This window comes from Mesocricetus auratus, unplaced genomic scaffold, assembly GCF_017639785.1.
Source record: "Mesocricetus auratus isolate SY011 unplaced genomic scaffold, BCM_Maur_2.0 Super-Scaffold_100007, whole genome shotgun sequence".
NCBI classification, from domain to species: Eukaryota; Metazoa; Chordata; class Mammalia; order Rodentia; family Cricetidae; genus Mesocricetus; species Mesocricetus auratus.
In genome coordinates, this window is record NW_024429191.1 from 9,715,587 (window position 1) to 9,743,039 (window position 27,453).

At 47.6% G+C, this 27,453-nt stretch overlaps 1 protein-coding gene across 16 annotated transcripts in view; it reads right to left on the reverse strand.

The window, feature by feature from the left end:
- Positions 1-27,453, reverse strand: part of Mapk8ip3 (mitogen-activated protein kinase 8 interacting protein 3) — a 41,506-nt gene that overhangs the window by 3,795 nt on the left and 10,258 nt on the right. The window contains exons 2-23 of one of the 16 annotated variants that reach the window (XM_040748296.1): positions 26,745-26,865; positions 23,364-23,434; positions 22,835-22,926; positions 19,672-19,695; positions 16,650-16,698; positions 12,986-13,232; positions 11,939-12,041; positions 11,281-11,399; positions 8,169-8,180; positions 7,411-7,428; positions 6,232-6,289; positions 5,723-5,875; positions 5,051-5,132; positions 4,055-4,185; positions 3,794-3,850; positions 3,536-3,706; positions 2,760-2,886; positions 2,089-2,184; positions 1,800-1,958; positions 1,078-1,243; positions 367-549; positions 100-289 (exon numbers count right to left, since the gene is read on the reverse strand). In XM_040748296.1, coding sequence (XP_040604230.1) covers positions 100-289; positions 367-549; positions 1,078-1,243; positions 1,800-1,958; positions 2,089-2,184; positions 2,760-2,886; positions 3,536-3,706; positions 3,794-3,850; positions 4,055-4,185; positions 5,051-5,132; positions 5,723-5,875; positions 6,232-6,289; positions 7,411-7,428; positions 8,169-8,180; positions 11,281-11,399; positions 11,939-12,041; positions 12,986-13,232; positions 16,650-16,698; positions 19,672-19,695; positions 22,835-22,926; positions 23,364-23,434; positions 26,745-26,865 — 2,429 coding nt within the window. Of the gene's footprint in view, positions 1-99; positions 290-366; positions 550-1,077; positions 1,244-1,799; positions 1,959-2,088; positions 2,185-2,759; positions 2,887-3,535; positions 3,707-3,793; positions 3,851-4,054; positions 4,186-5,050; positions 5,133-5,722; positions 5,876-6,231; positions 6,290-7,410; positions 7,429-8,168; positions 8,181-11,280; positions 11,400-11,938; positions 12,042-12,985; positions 13,233-15,108; positions 15,235-16,556; positions 16,702-19,671; positions 19,696-22,834; positions 22,927-23,363; positions 23,435-26,744; positions 26,866-27,453 lie in introns of those variants that run through there. The other 15 variants (XM_040748286.1, XM_040748295.1, XM_040748290.1 and 12 more) reach the window with 15 other exon arrangements.

Genomic DNA, 27,453 nt, shown 5'->3' on the forward strand with positions numbered 1-27,453 from the left:
AGAAGAATGGCAGCTGTAGCTACAGTGTGGGTAACAGGAGCACGCGTGTTCCCTGTCGACCTCTGCCATCCTCCCTTCTACTCATCTGATGCAACCTACCTAGCAGGCTGGGTGCTGGAGGGTGGGGTAGGTGCAAGGTCAGTGAAGACATGTTCTGTGAGGGGCCCAGGCCGAGCTGTGGTTGCTTCTGGCTCACTGGGACCAGGGTCTGGCACCTCTGTGGCTTCTGTGGCTTCTTCTGTAGATTGGGATGGGTTTACTTTCCCATTGGCAGTAGCTGCCACATCCCCTGTGGAAAGAGAAGTAAGCTTAGCAAGGCAGAGAAAGACAAATGTGGGGATAGGGAGAAGACCATCTGGGACTCACCCTGCCCCTTGTCCAGTACTGGAGTGTCTCCTCGGGAGGAACAGTTGCTACGTGGGACATTGCAGCGAGTAGCACACCCTACCAGAGTGATGCCAGCCAGTACACCATCAGCACCTGAGTCTTCAGGGTTCACATCACTGTCTAGGAACATCTCCCCAGGGGGATAGTCACTGTCGCTGGCCGCTGGGGAAAGATTCCCAGCCCATCAGTCCAACATCACAAAGCCACCCCTGAGTTCCATCTCAGTGGAGGCAGGGGTAGATGGGAACTGTCTGCTTGGCTGGCTCTGCTCTCAGTCTAGTTCCCACACACAGCAACACTTTGTCCTCTGGGGACATCCACTCTCAGGCCTGCGGTCAAGTTTATAGGTCAAAAGGAACTGAGAAATAACGCTCTGCTCCGTCATACGGAAGATCATGAAGAACTCCAAGGAACAGAGGCCATCTCAGCAAATAGGTAAGGGTTCAAAGCAAAGGCCTGCAGGTCCCTCTGCACTACCCTGGAGCTAGACTAAAAGGTCATGGGGCTGCTTTTGAGGGGTGAAGCCAGGAGAGTTTCCTCCTGAGCACATGGAGAAAGACAACTTGATACAACCAGTCCTATCTGGCTGAAAAGGAAGAGCTACCTGCCTCAAGCACCAGCTCTGCAGGGCAGTTCCCAGGCAGCAATGCCTGCTATTGGACAGCATCTGGTGTGAGAGCCCCAACTCACCAGGAATACTGGAGATGCACAGGACGTGGGCATTGCAGACTGTGAATTGATCCACAACAGTGCCTGGTTGGTTGGCATCAATGATCACCACTTTGCTGGTAGTCAGGGTGCTGGTGAGTATCCATACCCGACTGGAGGTAGCATCTGCCTCAAGGACCTCCTTTGCCTGTTTCAGAACATATCAGAGGGAGATCAAAGCTGGCACCTGAATTTGGTATTAAATCAGAGAATCTCTGGTACTTCCTAAGATCTAGCCCTGAATATGGAATCAGTGGGTAAAGTTATCTTCCCCTACAGCCTATAGAACCTATCTTGATGGTTCATTTTCAAGAAGAAGCTATGAACTTGGAAAGGTTATTCTCATGGCCCCTAAGTCAAGCTGTGACTGCTTTGTCTGGGCTTCACTGCAAATCACTGGGCCTCGCCTGTGAGCAGCCCCTCCTGCTATCTATTTTTCCACATGACACAAGTTGTGCCTGCTCTCCCAAGCCTGACCTCTGTTGACCAAGGACAGTAGACATTCCTACTACTGCTCCACAGGCCTGAAGGCAACCTGGACTACAGAGAGGCAGCAATGGTATCCTGGTAGCGCCTGCTTCCCCTCCCAGAAAAGAAAAGGAAAACATTGTCACCAAGGTGTGGTCACTTTAAGTCAGAACCTACAGGGAACTATCTAGAGCTTTTACGTAGGGTAAAACCACATTCTTGGCCCACATACTGACCTTTTTCTTCTCAGGTGATGGGTGGCTGCTCTTGGGCTCTCCCTCTACTTCCCGGTCACAAGTCAGAGGGTCTCTACCTGGTGTGGGTTTGGCTCCATTGCTAGAGTCCTCTTCATTCGGCTTCCACCCACTCAGGTTGACACCAGCAGCACACCAAAGCTGCAAGGATGGGACTGTGGGGTCTAGGCACACTGGCTCCTCTACTGCCCCCCAAGGGGGTTACAGCAATGGAAACTACCCTTTTCCCAGAGTTCCTTTGGGACCTCTGAGCAGGGTCCTCAGTGCTCACCTTCATTGTGGGGTCCTTCTCCACCAGAGGGCGGCAATACACAGGGACAGGCACGTTTTTCATTCGGTTGTCTTCCTGACCTCCATTGGGGCTCAGCTGCAACAGAGCAGGAGGTACTGTGGTATGAGGACAAGGGAGACACACTGGTCTTTAGAACCCCGAGTCAGTTGTCGATGGCTTCTAGTGTACAAGGCATCGGGTCTGGCTCTCGTGACCTTCTGTGCTGGTTGGATTTTTGTCAACTTGGCAAAAGCTAGAATTACCTGGGAAGAGGAACCTCAGACTCAATCAGACTGGTTGGTAGGCATGTGTGTGGGAGGTGTCACTATGGGCAGATGGTCCTGGGTTTTATAAGAAAGCAAGTTGAGTATGCAATGAAAACAAACCAGTAAACAATGTTCCTCTGTGATTTCTGCTTCAGTTTTCCTTGATGATGGAAGTATAAGTCAAATAAACCTATTCTTCGCCCAAGCTGGTCTGGTCAGTCAGTCAGTAAACTAGAATACTCTCAGAGTTATAGACCCATCAATGTCAGGTAGGAGATGGGTACCCTCTTGGCTTCTTATATACACTGTGCCTCCTGGCACTGTACTACCACTGTGTTGGGCCTTGGTGATACCCCTCCCACAACACCCTCTCTGTACCTGGGTACCACCCTCTGCCCGAAGTACCTGCTTGTACTTGGCAGGCAGGCTCCACCCACAAGCCTGCAGCCTCCCATCGTCATTGCGCACATGTTCGCGAACCTGGCGATATTGCTCCCGCTTCTGCTCCCGCCGAGCAGAAGAGGTGCAGTCACTGGGTGAGAAGAATAACAGGTTACATGTGTTCAAGGTGAGCAGTCTGTGTGAGGCTGGGACACCCATAGTCCCACTGATCTTCCTGGTAGTGTCCCATGCCTCGGAGCCTGCCTGAATCTGCCCTTGCATTTTCTGGGATAGGGAGTACTCATCTGACATAGGGTGACTTCCCCCAGTATGGGATGTGACCCTGGGCTTAAGAGGTCATTTCCAGCTGTTCTAGGGCCTGCTCTCTTGTTGGGCACTGGGTCTCAGATGGCAGCAACTGCAGTGTAACCTAGGTGAGATTACCAGTAGTTATTCACAAAGGAGGCCTGCTACAGCTTCTTGTGGTAGCAAGATGCACAACCAAGTATCTTAGGCCACACTGAGGAAGTGGGGTACTGTGATACCCAGCACAATCTTCAGAGACTGAGAATGGTCCCTAAGAACAGCAATCCCTGCTAAAGGGACTCCCACAGAACCTGAGCACTAGTTCTTGCTGGGGGTAGTGGCCTAACGAGAAGCTGTCACCTTTCCTGCTCTTGACAGTGCTTGTCCCACAGGACAGCAAATTATTAAACTTCAAATATGGAGTGCAACAGGCTTAGGACTCCTGATGCCCTCCCCTTAGGAGGCTGAAGGAGCAGGGGGCTGGGGACACTCACTCATCAGGGAAGAACTCCAAGGGTCGGCTGCCGGCTGAGATCTGGCACATGGCATGGCTGCGACGCTGGCTGAAGCCGGCTGTGGTGGGTGACTTGTAGTGAATGTTCACAGATGGGTAGGACCGTTTGGCTGGAGGGGGGCTGGATGAGGAGCTGAAGAGGCGGCTGAAGCTGCCATGGAGACACAGAGAGTTGAGCCATGTGTAGAGTAACAGCAGGCTGATAGAAGCCTTTCCTTCCCTAGAGAACCATACTCACAACTGCCAGATAGTAGACTTCTTCTTTTCCTGGACAGATGGGTGTTCCCTAGATGCTCTGTAAGGAAGGGTAAGGAGGAGCTGAACCAGCTGACTCTGGAGCCCTCCATACTGTTCCTACCCCTGGCGAAAGGAGGTGTGTTGGAGGGCAGCCAACCCCATGGCCTGCTATATAATTCTGCAACCCCAACTCAGGAACCATAGAGCCAACCAGAGCCATGGACTGGCTCAGGGACTGTCGGAGGAGACATGGGGGGCACACCTGATCATCTCAGTCCACCGCACAGCCTCCTGCAGCTCCATCAGTCGTTCCTTATACTGGTTGCGTTCCATGAGCACTCGGGCCATCTCCACCCTTGTGAAGCGTCGGCGCTGGGCCATGGGGATTTTGTCCTGCAGAGGGAACAAGAGCATGGTTCCACCAATGAGGGACAGGAGGAGAGTCTAGCACATATGGCTTCCTTCTGAGATGTCTACCTGCTAGGTGTGGGTAGTTAGGGAGATCTAAGTGAGGACAAGTGATGGGGGGGGTGGCAAGGGCATGGGAGAAGGTCAGGGCAGCCCAAATGGGGTTCACCACCCTTCTCCCAAAATTGTATCCTGAGCTTGAGCAGCATCAACTTCAGGGAATTGGGAGAAAAGTGCATAGGAGGCAGGTCTTCCCTGCACACGGCCCCACGAATCTGCTTTTGTCAATGTGCAATAAAGATGGCTGAGGTCTGAACTAGCCATTCTTTCTTATAAAAAGTGGCCACAAATCTCTGCCTCTCCAAGACTATCCTGAGATGGAAGCTCTACAGCAGGGAGAGAGAGTATTATAAGCCCCAAATGACTGAGTAAATGAATAACTGGCTGTGGGGTGTTGCTCTGGTACAAGGGACCCAGCCTGTTAAGGTTCAGTGATACAGGAAAACAAACTATGCTAGCCCAGACCTAATTCTGGGGAGTGGAAGGTATACACTCAGGGCTTGGTTGTACTGCCCAGGCAGCAAATTCATAGCAAGTGGCTGATGTTGCTGCTGCAGCCTCTTTGGTAACAGAAAAACCTGCTGGAACTGCAGAAATCATCAATGGGGATGGGTAGAAAGGTAACCCTCTAGGGTCTGATGCTATCAAGTTTTACTCAATGGAGTGGGAAGACATGAACTGGGTTCACAAGTCACAAGTGAGGGGTTAGGAGGGCCCAGAAGAACGAGCAAGTCTAGGAAGCACTGTCATTCCCAGCCCACCCATGCCCACAGGTTAGTAGTAGATATACCAGTTCTGTACAGAGATAGCTGCTTACATCCTCCGCCTCTTCTCTAGGCTCACGGCGTGCGATTACTGCCTCTGACTTGACTCTATAGGACATGGGAAGAAGCAGGCAGGGTAAGAGCTCTGCCAAACGTGCTCCACAGCCCAGACATTTGGCTGCTCTAACCAAAAGGGGGGTGATTCCAAGCCCAAGAGGGAGTGAATCAAGGTATCCTGGTGGGCAGGTAAGTCCAGAGCAGGTAGTTCCCACAGGCCCTTCCTACATTGCCCCTCCCACCAAAGAGGGGTTAGAGCAAGGGGCAGCATTTCCAAAGACCATGTGAGCTTGACCCTGGCTGATGAGAGGGCTGTGGAGCCGTGTTGTGTGTGCTTGAGTAGAAGACAGGCCTGACCAGCCCCTCATTCCTCAATGAAGAACACAGTGAGAGTTGTAGCTAAGGATGGCACCACCATTCCCAGAAGGGCACATGAAGCAGGACTCTACCTGGTGAGGGCACCGAGGATTTGAGAGGAGACAAGGGGGTGGGCAGGACAACGGGCCTACCCAGTGGCTGGGCCTTGAGCAGAGAGCACAGAAAGCTACTAGGGGAAGCACAGGGCTCTGAGATGTTAGTTTGACTTTATTATAAGGACACAGAGAGGTGGTAGCTTGGAAACCTGTCCCTGGTGTTCTCACCTTTTCAGCTCTTCTTCAAGCTCTTTGATTCGGTTTTCCAACTTGATTTTGGCTTGTTTGGCAGCTTCCAGCTCACCCTTCAGTACCTCCTGCTCTCCTGACAGCTGGTCAACCTTGGCAATGAGGTCATTCTTCACCACATTCAAAGCGTTTCTTTAAAGGGCAGAAAGATGAGGACACACATGTGTACTCTGTGACAAGGACTTCTGTTTTACTTTGAGACAGAACCTAACTTCAAACTCATACTTTTCCTGTGTCTGCCTTTTGAATAGCAGGAGCGCAGACCTTTGAGACATCCTAGCAGGCACATCGTGGTCTAGAATTGGAACACCCATCTGACCTGGGCACTGAATGTAGCAGTCATCCTCGATAAAGCTCCTTACAGTAAGCTTTCTGAAGGAACCACTCAGGAGTTCTATGGATTGTCCCCACGAGAGGTGATGGTAATGATCACATTTCAGGGGCCATCCTGCCCTGGGTCAGACCCAGCTGGTACAGAAGATTCTTACTTTGTCTCTAGAAGCTGTGAGTTCTCCAGCAGCAGGTTCCCTACTTCTTTGCCCATTCCTGAAATGAAAGGTCATGGTGAGGTTTGCTCTGAGCCTCTCTAAGGAGACCTTACTCTACTGCACCTGCTATTGCCCCAGAGTAACAACTTCCCTGGCCTTGGGCCTGCAGGTGGAAAGGGAAGAGGGCTTGACATTCCAACCTGCAGGGTAGTTGGGCTGCAAAAGGAGGGGAAGCCAGACCTGGAGAGATCCTTGGCCTCATCTATAGCCATTAGAAAGCCCTGCTCTTCCCTGAGTTCACACTGAGCTAGATATTCTTTCTAGCTACACCTAGGCAGAAATTTCGTCTTGTAGCAGGCCCTGAAGTAGCCTCTGTGATGCCACTTCACTCTGGGCCCTTAACCATGTCCCCACTCCAGCTCTATGGTTTACTCACAATGAACCAAGGCCGTTCAATGCCACCCACTGGTGAACAAATGTTGGCATTGTGACAAAGGACAGAGATGACAGCACAGTACTCAGAGAAAACCTTTGCCCCAAGGATGATGGCTTACTTCAGGGGCAGCCCACCATGACGTTACAGGTATGTCTGGCAGGACCTGGCCCTTAGCAATGGGGTCAGGAAGCATGGAGAGGGAGTGAATGTATGGACTGGACCTTTTCATGAGAAACTGACCCAACTCACTCTGCTAACAGAGTGAGTTCTCCAAATATATATCCTATAATGCCTAAAGAACCAAATTTAATCCTCAGGTTAGGTTAGCCTTTCCCCACATTTCTGTCAGAAACAGCAAAGGCACAGTGAAGAGCTAGGCACAGGCCAGCCTGATGCCCATTCTGACCTCCTTTGCTTCAAACAAGGGTGTGTTCTCCCCAAGAGAGAATACCAGGTACAAGGTCTGTCCTGGGCCTATGGAGCCTCTTAGAGACTGACAGTAGTTTATCCGTGGTGACAAGCAGCTTGGAGGGAGGGCCACCTCCCACCCCAGGTGAAACAGAATGGAAAGATGGCACCTCACCCCAGGCCTGAGGTACCTGGAAACCCTGAAGCCCCACTCAGTGCCATTGGCCCACCATGTAGAAGAAAGCAGATGGCTCATGAAGCATGAGAAGATGTTGAACAGAGAGAAGAGGCCAGAAAGAGGAAAAACAGACACTTAAGCAGGGCCTTGGCCTTACCAAAAAAATCATCGCGCACTACGGGAGCATCCCAGTCCCACAGGAGACGGGCAACAGGGCGGGAGGAGGGAGAGAAAAGAAGCGCGTTAAGCCTATGTAGACAGCAAGGTGGGAGGTGTTGGGGACCACTTCTGGTTAGATTAGAGTTGGCAGCAGAAGGGACAAGAGGGCAGGAGGCTGGATGAAGCCAGGGACTCCTGTGAAACTTTATCTGTGGGCAATCGAGCAGACAGCCAGAGGAAACCACACAATGAGAAGCTGTGCCCAGGGGCTTGTCTGCCATTGAACATACAAAAGGACCACAATTACAGGAGTATGTGGGCTTCAGGACTTGCTGAGCACAGCAGTTTAGCCTGGCTTTCCAGGTGGACTGCCCTTGACAGGGGCCTCATGGCACCCTTAACTTCTGGGTGTACTGTCTTATGTTCCTAGTGGCTCTGTAGATCCCTCAGAAATGGCCCCCACGCCTTCAGGCCTTTTCAGGTTTGAAGATGGAGGTCATACATTTAGAGTCTGTCAGTAGTCAGTGGAACAATCCTATCTGGGCATTTTGGGTAATAGCAGGCTGGGAGCAAAGCGCATGGCTATAGGGGCTAAGTGGCCAGGAGCAGTCAGACAGCAATAAAAGGTCAGTGTGCACAGCCCTTGGTGATGGTCAGCGGCAGGGGAGAGTCCCACGTGTATGCCCCACCCCCTGCTCCAGCTGCTCTTCACAGTGGAAAGGGGACCACACGGAGACAGATGGGAGACATACACACCTGAGAACTCCCCTGGGCAGCATCCAGTGAAGCCGAGAGACAGGGAAGGAAGCAACAAAGATCAATTGGTAACTAGAACCAACAAATAAAGAAATTCTTATAAAAAAAAAAAAGCAACAATGATTCAGCCATTTCTACGTTGATGGGCATGAAAAACAAAACACTTCAGCAGGTTCAGGTCAATACATCCCATGGATACAGAAACCCTAAAGGGAGAAACCTAAATGGGCATCCCTGCAGAATAACCCAGTTCTTGTTCATCCCTGCCAGAAATCTGTGGTCCCCCAGCTGTAGGCTAGCACCCCGCAGACCTCAACAATGAGGGACATGGGTGTGTCGGTGAGCAAAGGACATCAAGGAAGCCCTCCAGAATGAACAGGCTGCGCTACTGGTGCACATAAGGAGGTCCTGACATGTCACAGGTGTGCACCTGCAGCTGGATTCAGGGGTCTCCTGTTCAGGCAGCATTTACAGGAGCAGAGGGAGGGAGGACATGACCTTGACTAAGGGACAAGAAGAGGATAAAGGAGAAATTACTGTGAAAGAAAATTAACCAAAGAGTTTTGGGGGGTGGGCGCTGGGGAACATGGAGTGGCTTGAACAGACCTCACTAGGTATAGGCCACTGCAGTACAGACTGCTAGAAAAAAAATGGGACTGAAGTAGGAAAACACTTTTTTTTGCTCCCAATAAGTTTCAGGAAAGAATTCCGTTTGCTCGTATACTTTTCCCAGGGAAGAAAAGCAGCATGAAAACCTATTTGATTTAAATAACAAAATGATTGTCACAGAAATCTAAATAAAGCAGAGTGCCAGTTCAGAAGTGGCACCCCTTTCCTCAGACCTCTCTAGACAAACACCCCACGCTGAACACCTCCCATGCGGGGAGCACGGCATCAGGGCTCTGAGCACTTTGGGTGCTTCGCATCACTGCTCATCGCCCTCTCTCCTGGCGTACAAAAGGCACTCATTATCCTGCATGACCATGCAGGACACAATGGTACAGATTACCAGAGAGTCTGTGGCCCACCTACCTGTTGTTCCACAGGTGCTGGTTCACACCTCTTACAGAGCTCCATACAGGGAGCCAGGCAGCACCAGCTCCCTGCCCTGTTCTATAAGTCTCTTGATTAATTTTCACTTTCATTTTCCATTAATCCTGAGGCTGAGTTGTTTTTACATCACCTGTGATTTTCTAATGTATCTTTTGCTAATTTTCTATTGTACTTGATTTGTTTCAATAGTAAAGAAGACATACACACACTTTCTCGTCCTTTTCTTTTGTTCTGAGTGCTGGAGATCAAATTGGCTCCTACTAAGCACATGTCCTATCACTGAACTGCACCCCGAGTGCAGAAACATACTCTTATCAGTCACATGTGTGAACATTTTCTTTGTTGGTTTTGGTAATATAGAAATACTCTCCAATATCCTTTCTCAGCTCTACTGCCCTTGTATTTTTATTTAAATATTTGATCAATCTATAATTAATTTCTGTTTTATGGTGTAAGATCAGACAACCACTTTATTACTACATGGAGTGGAGTCCAAACAGTTCTGATTCCATCCTCTTACACAAGTCTACTTCTCAAGGATAGCTGTTTCTAGCCATCTAGGACTGGTTACTACATGGGGCAGTCTGCTACAGAAGGAATCAATCTAACCACTGTATACCAGAATGACACAGGTTGGGTGGGTGCAGGGGAAACGTTCGGCTTCTCTGAGGATCGCTCTCCTTATTTGTACATGGGAAACAAAATCTCCTTTCCCAGCAGACAGTATGGGCAGAGGTTGGCATCATACTTCCTACTCCTAAAACATCCATTCTCTCTAATGTGTTTTCCTTGGCATTTCTGAAGCCTTGTGTGTGTGCACATAGGAGGTTTTAAACAATAACTGGCATGTTATAATTTGTAGCTTTAAAAAAGAAAAAACTGAGCTTCTTAAAATAGTGCATGTTACAACGTAGGTTTGATAGATATATTGTGTGCTAGGCTACCTTTTATTACCTTCACTGCTGAGATACATGGGGTTGAAAGCCAGGATTCCTGGGCAGAGAGCTGACCATTGTTATCTCAGCTGATGATCAAAGCAGAATTTACCTAGTGACTTAAGCAGTGTTTGTGAAAATATAGCACCTCTTCCTCTCCTGCCTGTGAGATGCTCAGAGCTGTAGAGATGTGTCTCTATAGCCACATATATATTGTTCAGGTGTGCTTCCTCATTGTATCCTGCTATCTGTGCCATACCATCTTTAAAACCACATACAAGTGACTGTGGCCACAAGTAGAAGGGCTCTTGGGTGGGCATCCAAGCAGAGGAGACAGAGCCAGCTCATTCCTCCACAACTCGGTGGCCATAGTAAGCCATTTCGCACTGTACTCACAGACTGTACAGTAGTAAGTCCTGCCTGAGTGCCTTATGGCCCATCTGACTTTCTCATTCCCACATTAAAGAGGCTCTAAGACACATACTATCAAGAGTGGGTCTCATGGCAATCTTAGCTCAGGATGGCCACTATCCCACAGAAATGACAGCAGAGTTACAGATGCACAGCAACACACAAGGAAGGATATGTCTTTGCTGTGGCAGAATAGGACTCTGGTGCCCACTTCCCCAGAACAAAACCATCACCATGCCTGTCTGCAGCCACAGTGCCAGCTACAAAAGCTCATAACCTGATTGTCACAGACCATTCCCTGTGCCCTCATGTATTTGAACTTCACCCTTTACTACCTGACTATGTGGTGGCAGCCTTGGTCAGCGCTGCTCTCCCTGTGGAACAAGAAGCAGTAGCAGCAGCATGGTCCTAACTGCCTAGAACTGGATGTGGAAGCCTGTGGAAGAAGCTTGTCCCTTTCCCAGCACGTAGAGGGGTGACCTTGGAACTACCCAGGAATGGCTGCTATGGGTGTGTGCTAGAACCGTAGCCTAAGATCCAGAACTTTTTCCAGAGTGTGGGCCCTACTCCTAGCACTCAGCTGCCCACAAGGGGGCGTTCAGGGGATACCACATGCCAACAGTATAACACTGTGAATAATTAAAACTATAAACTAAAGACTTTAGGGGATGTTCATAGAATGTCAAAGAGTATAGGTTATAGGCTGTGTTTACCTAGGAGGTCGGCTCCCTCATCCACATCCCCGATGACCTCAGACCCCGCTGTAGATAACTCATGATACAGGGAATCAGTGTTGATGCCAAAAGCTTTGTTTACAATTCCCTGGGTCGGGCTGTTGGGACACACACAGAAAGAGCAGTTAGGAACAGCACTGTAGTACCTACTACCTGACAACAATCCTCTTAAGTTTATGTCAGGGTCTGCAACTGAAGTGTTTCCAAAAGACATTTGAATGCTAAAATGGTGCTTAGGAAGTGGGGCTTAGTGGGAGAAAATGAGGGACAGAGGATATGCATTTAAAGACACTAGTAAGATCTTGTTACTTCCTCCATTTCCTAGGCTCCACAAAGTAAGCAATTCTCTCACCATGTTTTCTTCATTAATGCTGTATTACCACAGGCCTAAAGGCTAAAGCCCTGGACCTTTTGAAACTGAGTCAAAAAACAACCTATGTTTTTTCTGCTTTGTTTTTCGGGGCAGGGTTCCTTGTGTAGCAGCCCTGGATACCCTGGAACTCACTATTTTGTCACAAGGATAGGAAGCTGTTCAATGACAACCCTGCACTGTGGGTATGGACATGACTGGAATATGCTGATCCCCACCCCCAAAGGCACACCAAATCTCTCATCCAGGGTCTGGCTGAGTGAGCACCTGCTTCCTGTACGATCCAGACGGGTTTCTGGACACACATCCAGCTCTGGGGTGGAGTCGATAATGTCCTGAACATCAGACCACTCATCGCTGCTGCCCATACCTAGTACAGAACACAGGAAACATGGTGTCAGAGGATAATCTGGAACTTCTGCCCTATTCATAAAGGCTACCTGGGACTGCATCTATAGAATTCACACTAGTTTCCATAGACATGACTGTCAAAAAAGGGTTCTCACACTGGCTAGATAGATGGAGACTCCAATACTATGGGGAGTCTAGGGAGGAAGGTACATAACAAACAGATATGCAGTTCTGAGGGTGGATCCCTCTCCCTGCCCTGTGTGACAGCATTTGGAAACTGGGTCTTTTGTTTTGTTTTTCCAAACAGGGTTTCTCTGTGTTGCCCTGGCCATCTGAGAACTCAAGTTTTAGACCAGGCTGGCTTTGAACTCTAGAGATTCTCCTGCCTCTCCTGAGTGTTGGGATCAAAGGAGTGCACCACTACTGCCTGGTGGAAACTGGATCTTTTAATATTTATTTATTTTATTTTTGAGACAAAGTCTCATATACTCTAGGCTGATCTTGAACTCCTGATCCTCCCACCTCTACCTCCCAAGATCTGGACTATAGGTGTGTGCCACCATACTCAGCTTGGAGTCTGGTCTTTAAGGAAGTGATCAAAGCAAAAGGAGGTCATATGGCTCACCTTACTTAACCGGGGTCCCTATGAGATCAAAGCACAAACACTGTGAAGACACAGGGAGGTGGCCCTCTGTAAGCCCAGGAAGAAGGACGTCTGGAGAGACTAGACCTGTCTCTCCTGGTCATCCTACTTCTAAAACAGCTATTAAAACTGCCTATCTTCGGTACTTGCTATAGAAGCCTTAACTATTACATCTGTTCAAGCTAAAACCCAAAGTGAAAGAAACACCTCCCAGGTGTGGCAGCAGAGGTGGTAATGAGCAGCAGAGTATGTGAGCTTCCCCCAGGGATGGGATGGCTGGTGGCACAATGGACAGGCAGTGCACTGGACAGACTACATACCAATGCTGACGTTCCTCATCTCCTGGGTGACCTGGACCTCCATGTTGCGGCTGTTGCGTTTCTCTCGGGCCCGTTTGTTGTTCTTTGTGACACTGCCATAGTCCCCCAGGGGCTGTAGGCTCTCATTGAGTGGTGTGACTGCTGCTGAGGGCACGGAGGATGTGGGTGTGTTGGACTTGGTACCTGTGGTACTGGGTGTTGCAGCTGCTGAGGATTGGCCTGACTCAGACATCTCATCATTTGGACACTAGAGCCAAACAGAAGGAGGAAGAACATCACAGTAGGCCATGGTGTTATGGTTAGAGTGGTTGCTGAGACCCCATGGCTCTGCTTCTCTGTTAGATGGCTACAACCAAACATCACTGTGCCCAGAGGCAGGAGTCTCCTTTTGGCCTAGTTACTCCTGAACAATGATGCCTCTGATTTTCCAGAACCAGCCATGACCTCACAGAACAGAGTTTTCAGCTGACCTGCCACAGGACAGCCCAGCACAATCATGAGTGATGATGAGATGCTACATAGAGGACATGGCAGAAGACACAGTGGGTTGGTCAGAAACCAGTGGCGGACTAGCATGGGGCAAAAGGCTCTACCTCGGGATAAGAAAGCTGCTACCTGGCACTGGGTTGCCAGGTTGTGCTGTCCACTAAACTACCTCACTACTACTCCCATTACCACTTCTAGGCAATGAATACTCAGTCCTGGCTGAGGACAGTGGTAGAGAGGGCCACAGTGTTTCTGACTCTGTGGCTGGGACCTCCACTAAGCAGATCCTGAGGGTTTTCTCGCACATCAGCTGAACCAAAGTTTAGCACTGAATAGCAACACAAATTCTGCTTTAACAAAATGAGCACTGTTCTGTAGGAAAACTCAGGCTTTTACAGAAACCTGATGCTAGCCTTACAAATCTTGGGAGGGAAAAAAGGCACTTAACTGAAGTGCTAAGACACTTCAATTGAAACAGGAAGCAAACATTTTTCCTTACATTCCCGACAAAAACAGACAATTTCAATAAAAACTGTTCCCAAAATTCCTCTATTAGCTAATATTGATGAATGTATATGACATGGGACTGATTAGATGTCATGGTCATTCCAGGAAGCAGCCGGCCTTCAGATCCCTTTGCTTCTCTGATGGGAAGGCCAAAGAAGATGACTAAACATCTCAAGTATGCATTGTACTGGATTCTGGAGTCTGGTCTTCCAGAGAGAGAGGGCATGTCTTCAGAAAAGAGGTTTCTCTTGGTGAGGATGTTCATCAGGGTACAGAGAGGAAGGGTAAGAGTATGGCTCTGTACAGAGCTGGGTAAATGAAGATAAGAACTAAACAGTGTACACCCGAGTCTCATGGGTCAGAGCTGGTTCTGTGGGTGCCTTTGCTCAACTCACCAGGACTGCCAGGCCCTAGCAAGAGTCTTTCAGTACTGGATACAGTCATGTCTTCAAAGGACAAGGTTCTGGCTTTATCTACCAAGCTGCTTTATTTTTATACAAGCAATTATATAGGGATTCTTGGCAAAGAAGGACTGCTCTCTTGTCAGAATTTATTGGCTCCCAGCATCAAGCGAGTGAAGGCCAAGGACGCTGCTCTACAGGATGGTCCGCAGCCAAAGACAACTCAGTCCTAGCCAGCAGGGCTGAGACGAGGGCCCTAACACCAGCACGCAGTTCAGCCATCTTGGAAATGGCTTTGTAACAAAGTTCTAGCTCTGGATGTGGATCTAGCTTCTGCCCAATACAACAAGGGAGAAACATTTTTCTTCTTCACATCCTTCTGAGTGCCTTTTAAAAGAGGTGAGCATGGTTCACATGGAGCCTCTGAGATGTAGCTCTCAAAAGACTTGTGCCTGCCCCTCTTCAGAATCATCCAGGTGTCTTCAGATGCAGACCTCTGCTGCTGCCATCCAGTAAAGGGCAAAAAAAAAGAAACTCTAAGCAGGCCAGGAAGAAGCCAGGGTATGAATCCCACTCATTTCCAGACCTTCTTCCTCAATTTCTATTTCTTCTGCCCATTGTAAAATGGGGGCATTTTGCCCTTGGGCTATGCCTCCCCCAGTGCCCCCACTCTGTTATCCTACAGGGCCACACTTACCCAGGGGATACACCCCCCTGGCCACCACTTACCTAGGGCAAACCTCTCAACCTCCTAAACATCAACGGGGAGCAGTGACCTCCAAATGTATTGCAAAGAACCCACACTCTTAGCGGTCATTCCTCACCATGAGTAGCCACAACTGTTTGGTTAAAACACTACAGTATATAAAAACAAAAACAAAACAAAAAACAAACAAAAATTAAGAAATTAGAAAAACCTTAAAATATGGGGCATGAAATAAAAAGAACTTAATATAATTACTTTAAAAAAATAAGGAAAATAAAAATAAAACATACAACAAACTGGAACATAAAGCAGAGAAAAACAACATAGTAGAGACAGAAAAGACATGGTAAGAAAAGCTGGCAAAGCATGGGCCTGAGTGGATGCCTGGAGTCAAACTGGGTCAGGCACAGGCTGCTATAGCTTCTTGTAGCTTCCCACAGATCTGCTGTGAAGGAGCGTGAGTGAGCAAGTGACTGAGCATGAAAAGCTGGCCTAATGGCAAGGTCATGTCAGGGCCAGGGACAGCAGCGTTCTTATGGACCTTGCTGCCTTCTTCTGGGACACATGCACTGACAGCGCAATGAGACAGGGCACCCACACCTGTCTCAAAGATATACTCATTGCCTAGAACCAGAGTAGAAGCAGTAGGTCACTTTCTGACAGAGGTGGCAGCACACAACAGCCCCTGCAGGCAAGCTGGATACAGAGAAACAGTCGGCTAAGAACAGCAGCAGGGAATTGCAGAAGTTCTGGACCCCATATCCACCAAATCCAGAGGCCCAAGAGTATGTGACACCCAAGTCCCTCCATGGAGAACTTTCCACCAGACCCAAGGGCACCTCCTCCACCCCAGGAAGGCAGTCTCCCTTACCTGGCAATGCTGCAGCTACCTTCCAGGCAGTCTAAGCATACAGACCCCTTGTATAGAAAATGACCTGGGGCCCTGATGAATAACCTGGCCTTTTCTGGGCTCCAAGTTTGGGGTACATAGCTGCAGGTGATAGTATCTGCCTTCTCAAATTGTGGCTGAGGAACTATGACCAGAGACAAGTAGAAAAGAACCCAGGCCAAAGCTATTATTTATGCCTCCTCCTAGCAGAAGCTAGACATTGAATGCCTGTAAAAAGCCCTGGGAGCACCATGCAGCCGGGCTTGGTATCTAGTCAGAGAGAAGCATGTGTTTGGGAGTATGTTCTGTTGTAGCTAAGTTCAGCCTTAATAGACATGGCTTCCTTAGCTACAGAGTAGCCTGAGAAACAAAAGGGGCTAGCCTGGACTCACAGGTGCTAGAGTGAGGTCATACAGAGCAAGAAACTCATGCCTCCTGACACCCCAGCTCTGTTTCTCTGTCCCTGTTTTAGGTTAGGGGATGGTGGACTAACTCAGGGAAAATAGCGAAGACTAGAGTCTCCTGAAAGGACATGGGATACCAGTAGTTTGGGGACCCTCGCTACACCCACGGCTACAAAACCTGGTAGCTGGAGCTGGACTGCAGCTGGCCGAGGTCACTCAGGTGCCAGTGGTCCCCCGCAGGCACGAGCTTGCCCCCCATCTGTGCACGTACCATGCCGTCAGCCAGGGGAAAGACATTCAGAGAGGTGGGACGCTCCTTCCTGCTGCAGTAAGAGAGAGATAAGCACAGGAGTGGATGGTTAGATGATGTTATGAGAGAACCAAAGTCCATTTCTTGGCACATAGATACTGTCTGGTGGATGGCAATGCTTAAAGTAGCATCCTATACTCAACCACTAAGAATCATTTCCACATATTTGAGAACTGTTCCTTAACTCTTCCATCATATACTAGCATTTTTACTTAGGCTAATTATTTAAAGTTATTTTATATGTATGGTTGCTTTTGTTTATATGTATATCTGTATACATGCATGCCTAGTGAAAGAGGAGCCAGAAGAAAGCATTAAATTTCCTGGAACTAAAGTTACAGATGGTTGTGAGCTACCATGTGGATACTGGGAATCAATCCAGAGTTAACAATCCTAAAGCAATACCAACAAGAAGTTTTTCAATACTTAGTATTTTTAAATTCTGCATTATGTGGGTATGTGCATGTGAGTCCAGGTGTCAGCTGAGTTCTGAAAGGAGTGTCAGATTCCCTATAGCTAAAGGTACAGGCAGTTGTGAGCTGCCTGATGCATGTGCTGGGAACTGAACTCAGGTCCTTTGGAAGAAAAGTAAGTGTTCTTTACTGCTAAGCTGTCTCTCCAGGCTCAATATGACCTTTATTCTGCCTTTACCAACCAGTTAGGACCTCATAGGGCTTTTGTGTCTAGGTATTTTTGTGTGTGTGTGTGTGTGTGTGTGTGTAGGTATTTTTTTTTCTTTTTTCATTTAAATTAGAAACAAGCTTACTTCATGTCAATCCCAGTTCTCTTTCCCTTCCCTCCTCCCCTGCCCCCATCCACTTTGTATTTTTAAATTTATATTTTATTGGTGTTTTGCCTGTATGTCTATGTGAGGGTGTTGGATCCTAGAGTTAACAGTTATGAAGCCGGGCGTTGGTGGCGCACGCCTTTAATCCCAACACTCGGGAGGCAGAGGCAGGCGGATCTCTGTGAGTTCAAGACCAGCCTGGTCTACAGAGCGAGTTCCAGGACAGCCTCCAAAGCCACAGAGAAACCCTGTCTCGAAAAACCAAAAAAAAAAAAAAAAAAGTTATGATCTGCCATGTGGGTGCTGGGAATTGAACCCGGGTCCTCTGGAAGAACAGTCAGTGCTCTTAACCACTGAGCCTTCTCTCCAGTCCTTCCGCCTTTTATTTTGAGACAGGGTCCTCTACTGAACTCACCCACTGGCTAGCCTAGCTGATCAGCAAGCTCTGGGGATCTGAGCCTCACTGAACCATCTTCTCACAGTCCCTTCACAGGGCTTCTCACTGCAAAGTGCCTCAACAGGACACGGTCAAAACAAAGAATACTGCTGTGGTGACTGCAAAAGACTGTGATGGAGGACACGGCTTCTATGTGCCGGTCTCCCCAGCCATCACGGCTCACAGAAGACAGGCCCACATCTAGAGATCTGGTAAACTAAAGGTGAAGAGCACAGTTCAGTGCTCATCCCCAAGACTCTCCAAGAGCCATACAAAGCAAACAACAGTGGGGGCAGAGTTCAAATCCACACACAGGTCTAGGCAACACCACACTCTCAGGGCTGTCTGCCTAAACTGTTCAAACGTTATTCAGGTCAAGTATTAGTCTGTTCATGCTATATAGCTTCTGACACTGGGTGTTCTGCTCCTAGAGACATGAGAAGGGAGGTGTCTTCCCCTAGGGTCTCAAGGAGCCATATGCAGAGGCTAGCCACATATACGGTGAAGGCAGAGAATGTGTGTCCTCTCCTTACTGCACGAGGAATGCCAGGGCAGTAGGATGGCTGAGGGCAGCAGCACACTCAGGAACTACCTCCGGCTAGCTGTTCAGCTTGATAAAGCATGAGTCTGGGCAGGGGTCTCTTGGCAGGGACTGGGCAGTTAGTCTGTCCTTCCTCAAACAACACTGTCTCCTACAGTAGGGAGACCCCTAGCACTTGTTGGGACTTGACTTTTGCTTTCTTGTAGGCTTGTCATGGAAAGGACAGGACCAAAGAGGCTGAGAGCTGCATATGGGACTATGGGTTGGCGTAGTGGAGGAATGCTCAGAACTGAGGCCTCTGGAAGGCATTCTCCGATGTCTGGCTTGCATAATCCCTTCACACAGGGCATGCTGGGCCTATTAGCATTAAGTAGAAAGAATTCAGATGCTGACACCTAAGAGAGCTAGAGAGTTTGTCTACTTGAACCTACCTAGCTCAGCTCTACTGACAATATCCCACAAGTGCCAAGGCTCTGAGACACTAAGAAGGCAGCGCAGCCAGATACTGGAGCAGGAGCTCATTAACCCTGCCTGTTCCAGCAGACTCTCAGCCCCCCTAAGCATTTTGTGCCCCCCATGGGGAAGACCCGTGGACCTAGTTCTGATACCATTAAGTACTCTGGCTCATGGTCCTGGGTGAGAAGAACATAGTGTGTTCCTAGTCCTTACACCAATGTTGTCTCTTCTGCTCCTCTCCTGTCCTCTCCTCCAGATGCCGCAGTATTAGAACAGGGGAGGTGGCTCTTGTCTCAAAGGATGGAATAACATATACACTGCAGATGATTAAATCCACAGCAGATGTTTTTCCTGGCCTAACACCTCCCAAGTCAGGGAACTCTTGCTCTGCCAACTACTGTGTGGCTATGCTAAGGTATCCATCAAGACTGTACTTCCCAGCCGGGCGCTGGTGGCGCATGCCTTTAATCCCAGCACTCAGGAGGCAGAGGCAGGCGGATCTCTGTGAGTTCGAGGCCAGCCTGGTCTACAGAGTGAGTTCCAGGACAGCCTCCAAAACAATACAGAGAAACCCTGTCTCGAAAAACAAAAAAACAAAAACAAAAAGACTGTACTTCCTCAGTCTTGTGAATATATAACCACAGAAGGTCATCAAACAAAAAACAAAAACAAAAATCCCCTGTGATTCCAGTCAAAGTAATCACTGTCCTAATCCTCACAGTGACCCTAACACTGCAGTGGACAAAGACCAGCAGGCTTTTACCTTTTCCTCCACGACTGGCGAGGACTGCAAGCAGCAACAGACACAATGGCCAGCACACAGCAGCGACAGCACAAAGGGCAGGACAAGAAGACCACATTAGAGAATGAAGGTCAGACTGGCAATACTATGCATGTGTTCACAGGGAAAGCACGTGCATGATGATGGTGAGACAGATATCTGGACCCCATCATGTGTTCCCCTCTACACACAGCTATACACAGTATCTACAGGAACAGACACATGGGGTACGGATCTTTGTGGTTTTGACAAAAGACCCTAGGATGTGGCCTACTGAACAGGTAGCAGCAGGTGGGTGAGCACAAGGCTTATCACAAATACCTAGCACACATGTGCACACAGGATGAGAGCACGGACACACATAGGTTCCCACCCACATCTGCAGCAATGGCTCGAGAACAGCAAGTGTTTGAGATTTCACTGAGTTCATTCCACACATAGATTCTGAAAACCATGCCAGGAGTGCAGGAAAAGGCCACACTCATCACAAGTGGCCAGCAGCTCAGACTAAGGAGAAATAAAGACTTTATAAAGTCCCTGTGGGGAGCTGGAAGAGTCTGAGCTCAGAGGGGACCAACTTAAACATCTAACCCTGTGACGGTGCACATACTTGGGATGGAGGAAGGGTTCTTTCTTCACTTCAACTAGCTCTGGGTCAAGATAGTTGCTGTCCATGCCTGGGGCCCTGCACTACCTTGTTCCCTCCTGAGGTTTAGACCTTGGGAAATGGATTAGTTAAACTATTTGCTAATGACAGGTAGAATGGAGTCTATGAGTTTAGGAACTTCATTGAGTAGCACTGGCCAGGGTGATGGGAAGAGTCCAAAGGTGAACATTAGTACACCCCTCCCATTCACCCAGGTCTCCACACATCCGGTAACAAGCACCATTTTCTTATGTTGTGGAGACTAGTGTAGAAGGCTAGCAACGGGATCAGGAGACAAAGGCAACAAGGCTGCTTATACCTTGGCCTTAGGGAGCTCTCTCTCTCCCTCCCTTCCTCCCTCCCTCTCTCTAAGTGTTTTACTCTGTGGTTTAAGCTATCCAGGAACTTACTATATAATCCTAGCTGCTCTTTAACATGGGTTTTCCTCCTGCCTCAACTCCCAAGTGCTTAGATTACAGACTTGAGTCATCAAGTCTGGCTCGAAGGTGTTGTCTTAAAGGACAGCTGGCAAGAGACTGCCAGAAGGTTCTGGAATGCTGCAGCCTTATAATAAAGATGCCAAACCTCCCAACTCCTACACCAAACTCGGATACCATCTCTGCTCCCTTCAAGGTCACTGATTACAAGGTCAGCCTGGTAACTTAGAAATTTTCTGAGGGCACAATGTCAAGGTGTCACAGTTTGCAAGGAAGGAGTCTTCCCGGGCCAGCAACTGACAGTATGGAGTTCAGCACTTTTACTTTTCAAGAAATAATAAACTACCAGGGTTATCTCTCACCAAAATTTCATCCACACTGTCTCACCAATTCTTAGTGCTTGAGATCTATTCAAACTGCTTGTACCCTGTCTACGACCAGAACTGACTGTAAATACTGCAGACTCTACTTCCTGCTAGAAGCGGCAGCACCGTATCAGAGAACACTCACCCAGCCCTTCCCACCTTCCTCAGGTCTGCAAGGCTAAGTAAGTACATTCTTGTTTTCATGTAAAAGACTCTGGCATGATGAAGAGGAAAGCTCTGTCAGTCACTCAGAAAGTGGCTGAAGAAGCCCATAGCCCTACATCCCAAACCTTCTCATTTGTAGATATAATGCATAGACAGGAAAGCAAGAGGAAAATGCAGCCTTATTGTGAAGTGACTAGAAGCTTTCTCTGGTCCAGACTTGGCTTCAAAAGGTTCAGGAACTTGGGATAACAGAGCAACAGGGTGATGCCTGGTTCAATGTGTGGTTCTGGCTCCTGCCCCTCCTACACTTGACTAATGTCATCTCTAATCACTCAACTCTCAAGCTGGTGGTGCCCTGGGTGAGGCCTCCCTCTGATATTTGCTCTTTAATCTCCTGTCTCAGACAGAGAAAATGGTAAAGAACCCACACTTAGCAGGGTTCTTCCTGATGCTTGAGCAAAACTAGCACCAAATCCCAAACTTGGGCCTAACAGGGACCTGGGGTGGGGGGTGGGGGGGGTGTTGTCTGTGGACATCATCCTACACTACATGAGGTACAGGTACAGGGCAAAGGGCCCATCACGCTTCTCCTAAAAAAGTTGATTAATAATAGTATGTTCTAGAGGAGAGGAGTCCAGCTTTTTGACATTAGTATATGATATATACAAATGTGTTAGGCTGCATTCATAGCTATCTTAGGGCCCATGTGGTCTATGGGCCAATGACTAGACATACCTGTTTTAGAACACAGATGAAGAACACTAAGCTACAGCCCCAAGGGGAGTATGTGCACATCTCATGTAGATCTTAGTTTTAGATCCCACAACTCATGTGGATTGACTACCAGATGAGTCATATACATTCAGGATAAATAGAAAATAAAGTGAAAAGTGTTGGGTGACTGTTTAGAGCCCACTGCTTCAAAGTCACATTATCAGGTCAAGGCCTCCATGTACTTCTGAGAGGAAGCTGTGCATTTCCTCCCAGGCCCTCCCACGGGCATCTCTGTAGGGCCCAGATGGCGATTAGAGTACCACTGAGTTAAACCTTTGGCTCAAACCCTATACCCTATAGTATGCAAATAGCTATGAAAGTACCGTGAGCGCTGATTGCCAATTTTTCAAATATATTTTAATAAGAAGGAAAATTTGCAAAATCAGAATCCATAGAGCGCCGGGCGTTGGTGGCACATGCCTTTCATCCCAGCACTTGGCAGAAGCAGGTGGATCTCTGTGAGTTCGAGGCCAACCTGGTCTACTGAGCGAGTTCCAGGACAGTCTCCAAAGCTGTACAGAGAAACCCTGTCTCGAAAAAACAAAAAAACAAAACAAACAAACAAAAAAAGGATCCATAAAGAGCAAGAATAGACCATATACAATCTTCCTGGGCTTCAGACACAGACCTGGGACTCAGCAGAAGGCAAAGCCTGCAGTTACAGCAGAAACCATATCCACCTTTATGCACAATCCTGCCCAGTATCCCTTCCACTCCCTCTTTCTGCCCACCAGGCCCTGCCCACCTAACCCACCTACCTCCGCCCTGGCAGGCTGCTTTCTGTCTGGCCGCTACTCCCAACTTGCTGCATCTTGGATCTTTCAATGTGTTCTACGTACGTCTGGATCATCTGTTAAGATAGGCTCCCTGTTAGTGTCACCCACTGAACTCACAATGCTATAGTTCAGAAGTGCTGTGGTTGGATGAAACAGCTCAGTTAAGGGACAAAAAAAAATAGGGGCTGGAGAGATGGCTCAGCGGTTAAGAGCACTGACTGTTCTTCCAGAGGTCCTGAGTTCAATTCCCAGCAACCACATAGTGGCTCAAAACCACCTTGAATGAGATCTGGTGCCCTCTGCTGGCATGCAGGCAGAAGACTGTATACACAAATAAAATATTAAAAAAAAAAAAAGGAACAAAAAAAAATCTAAGGAACATGAGTTGACATCGTTCTACTAAACAGTGAAGGCATTAGAAGAAGTGACCAAAGATCAGTAGCAATTGGTAAGTGCAGTCTTAGTAGTTAATACCTACTCTAATCCCATAGGCATGCCTACTAGCGCCTACCTCTGTGTGCCGCTGGTGTAGGGCATTGTATTCCTTCTTCATCTCCGATTCCCGTTCCTCCAATCGGGAAACTGGAAAATACAACCACTGTCATTTGCACAGTACAAGCTCAACACATGTCCTCTGAACTGTAACCAGACCCTGGCATACAGTGCAGCAGGACAACACTTGGCACTCAGAAAGGTCGCTTTGTTATTGTGCAGAGGACTAGACATAGCTTACGATTGGCTGGTCAACATAAGTGGCATGTAGTATGTGCCACACACATGAAAACACTCGATCCTACTGTAAATAAAACCAGGACGGGTACAAAAGCATCTGTTCAGGCTAATCAGAAGTTTCCAAAACATAGGCAAAACTTAGAGCACACGCCAAGGGTAGATGGAAGTGAGGCCTCAGTGCAGACACTTGCCTAGAATGGTGAACAAGGCCCTGGGTTCATCCCTAACACCCCTAAAGTAAATGAATAACCAAATAAATAACTTAAAACATAAGAACTGAAAAGCTCATGAAAAGAGACAAGATTCGAGTGAATAATCTGAGAACTCAGAAGTATATGAAATGAACAGCAGCATTCCTTACACACATCAATCAATGCTGAACTTGTTTTCTCTAGGTTGCTAACAAAAACTGGTGACATCCACAATGGCCCCCTCTGCTGTGGCATGTACCTGTCTCAAAAAAACAGACTGACTAATAAGCTAACTGGCAACACCAGCCAGGAAACCTATCCCTGGGTCTTACTAATGTAGTCGGCACGCCACTACCCTCATGTGCCTTGCTCTGTACCCGTCTTGTAGCCCACTAAGTGATGAAGATGGCTAAAACAAGGCAGGACATGTGAGACTTGTGTGTCCTGGATCTTGAGTAGCATGGTCCTTCATTGTTACCTTATTTTTCTCCTAGCCTCCTGATGTCTTTTCTAAATTGACTTAACAAATTAAATGGCTCCACATCTCATTTCAGACCATGCTGTGTTCTGTGACCTGAGAATGGGCTGCCAGGTGGTATCTGTGGAGGCTACTGCTGTCTATCCTGCATCTGCAAATCAATAGTAGTGTGGGGAACCCTTTCTGAAGCTCAGCATAGGTAACAGCTCAAGGCAAAGTCAGCTGCGTTTTTTCTTGAAGGAGTCCAAAGCATGAACACCAGCACCCAACAATAAATAGACCTAGGAACACTAGCATCCAACACATTAGACCCATAGACACTAGCACCCAATGCACATAAGACCCAGGGACACCAGTACACACCACACACAGAGCCTAAGAATACCAGCACCCAGTGCATATAGGGCCCAGGGACACCAGAACCAGACACATATGACCTAGGGACACCAACATCCAAAACCTGTAACTTAAGAAGACTCTATCTAGTACCTAGGACACATGTGACTTACAGATATCAGTACCCAACCTACACACACATCACTTATACACTGGCACAGAACACATGCGACTTATATATATGATTTATAGATATTGGTGTACCATATGCATGATGTACACAAACTAAAACAGCACACACTTAAGTGGCTGCCCAAGAAGCAAAAGTCTACCCATGTCAAATATGTTCAAACTCAGCCTGTCTCTGCCCCAGGCTTTGTCTCTATATGTATTTCTATATATGTCTGTCTATATGTGTTTCTGGAAGGAACCAGTATTAGACCTCAGGACCTCCCTGTCGGTTCTTGCTTGGATGCCTGTGCAGCTACTGTCTGGTTGACAGCTTCCATTTGGCCCTCAGGCCTCATGCTGGCCTGGAGAATCATCATCTATTAATCTCAGTTGGCATTTTTTCCTTTCTAAGAAAAAAGCCAGTAAGTTTACACATGTGAAACACTAAAATCAAAAGGAAAATCATAGCACCTGTGTAAATATGAGGTTTATTGTACATGACCAAAATAGGCCTTTATGTTTACTTCCTGTTTGCATGTACAGAAGCGGCCTGCCCACTGCTCACCCTCAGACTGATTCTCAGCAGGGTGTTAGTCTGGTATGGTAACCTCTAAGTCTCAGCCTTGGAATAGGTCAAACCCAATTTAAGTCAGCTTTTCTCTCTTCTCCAATTATATTTTAAATGTCACAAAGAAATGAAAGCAGCTGTTTCTCAAAGTAACCAAATAAAGTGGCAAATGTGTTTTAATCATTGAAATATTGAATCATAAAAAATACTGAAGCCGGGTGTGGTGGCACATGTCTTTAATTCCAGCACTTGGGAGGCAGAGACAGGCAGATCTCTGTGAGCTTGAAGCCAGTCTGCTCTACAGAGCTAGTTTCAAGGCTATGCAGAGAAACCCTGTCTCAAAAACACCAAAAACCAAACTAACAACAAAAAAACCCTGAATAGATGGCTGTAATAGGAACCCTATAATTTTAGTTTTAAAGACCTACTTTTATTATTTTAAACCATGTATATGTAGGAGTGGGGTAGGAGGGTTGTACACATTAGTGCAGGTACCTGAGGAGGCCAGGGACACCAGAACTTCCTGGAGCTGGAGCACAGGCAGTTGTGAGCTGCCTGATGTGGGTGCCGGGTGCTTGCAGGTTCTCTGCAAGAGCTGCACATGCTCTCGATCAACTAACTAATCTCCAGACCCTTAAGTCAGCTTTAGAAGTTAAAATAACTGTTTTCATAGGTTTGGACAGGGTCTCTTTGTTTAATAGTCCAGTTGTCCTAGAACACACTCTGTAGACCAGGCTGGCCTTGAACTCACTGAGATCTGCCTGCCTCTGCCTCCCAAGTGAGAAGATTAAAGGTGTGCACTACTACTGCCTGGCCTGTATTTTTAATTTTTAAAAGCATCTTTTCACTTTTCCTACAGATACCTTTAACCACAATTTGGGAAAGGGGAAAGTATGGTTTAATGGGTTGATCCTGACCTACTCTGAAGGTGAGGCTTAGAGGCTACTGTGCTGAGGACGAAGGTTTGAAGTCAGCAGCAGGCAGGTGGCTAGTATTTGCAAACAAGAAGCAAATCTGAAGGTCTCTTAGAAACTGTTACTAAAACAGTGGCTCTATCAGCACAGTAACCTTCAGTTTTACAAAGATCAGTCAAGGCTCAAGGCTACAGTGCTTTATTCCTCAGAATCACAGGAGGATGAGGGTATGAGTTTTGTTGTTTTATATCCAGATTACATTGTAAAGCAAAAGTGTGCTGTTCTACAAAGACTATTTTCCACAAAGGACTTGAAGCTGATTATGGAAATACAGTTGTATGATGACACAGAACAAGCAGCTGAGAATCAGGGGCGAAATGAAAATAAGGCCACCACTCATATTAGGCACCCATCCCCTTTAATCAATGACTTGTGTATCCTCCCAGGATCAGTCTTATAATACACATGCAGTTCCAACTCAGGGCCCCTGCCAGTCACTTACTCTGGTCTGCATAGTTTTTTGCCTTGAGCTCCAGCTGACGCGTCTGGAACTCATAATGTTCTACCTGGATCTGGAGTTCTTTCTTCTCTTGCTCCAAGGCATCTTCAAATTCAATAAATTTCTATGCATAGGAAAGACAAAAAGGTTGGAAGGTGACGGGAGCCTATAACATGAAAAAGTACAAGTTCAAGAACCCAAGATTCCAGAAACACCTTCATGCCACCTTTCTCCGTATGTAGAGAGAGATTACAGACAAACCCTGACAATAAGCAAGAGAACAATACCTCAAGAATGAGTGGTTGGAACCTTTGGTCATCTAATACCATTCCTGATGGCCTGTGAATTCTGCTTTCACATACCTTTCCAGACCTTGTGTGTTAGGTAGGCCCATGATCAGTTAATGCTCAGAAATTTTCAGTAAGTTTTGAACACTGGAATCTACAAATGATGTGGTCATCTTGTCTGCAATTGAAAAGGTTATCCCTGTCAGTAATAAACTTCTCATTCGCTGGGCGGTGGTTTTTGTTTTGTTTTCTTTTTTAATTGATGGTTAGTTTTCTGTCTGCATGTTTGCCTGTACACCAGAAGAGGGCACCAGATCTCATTATAGATGGTTGTCAGCCACTATGTAGTTGCTGGGAAATGAACTCAGGACCTCTGGAAGAGCAGTCAGTGCTCTTAACCTCTGAGCCATCTCTCCAGCCCTATT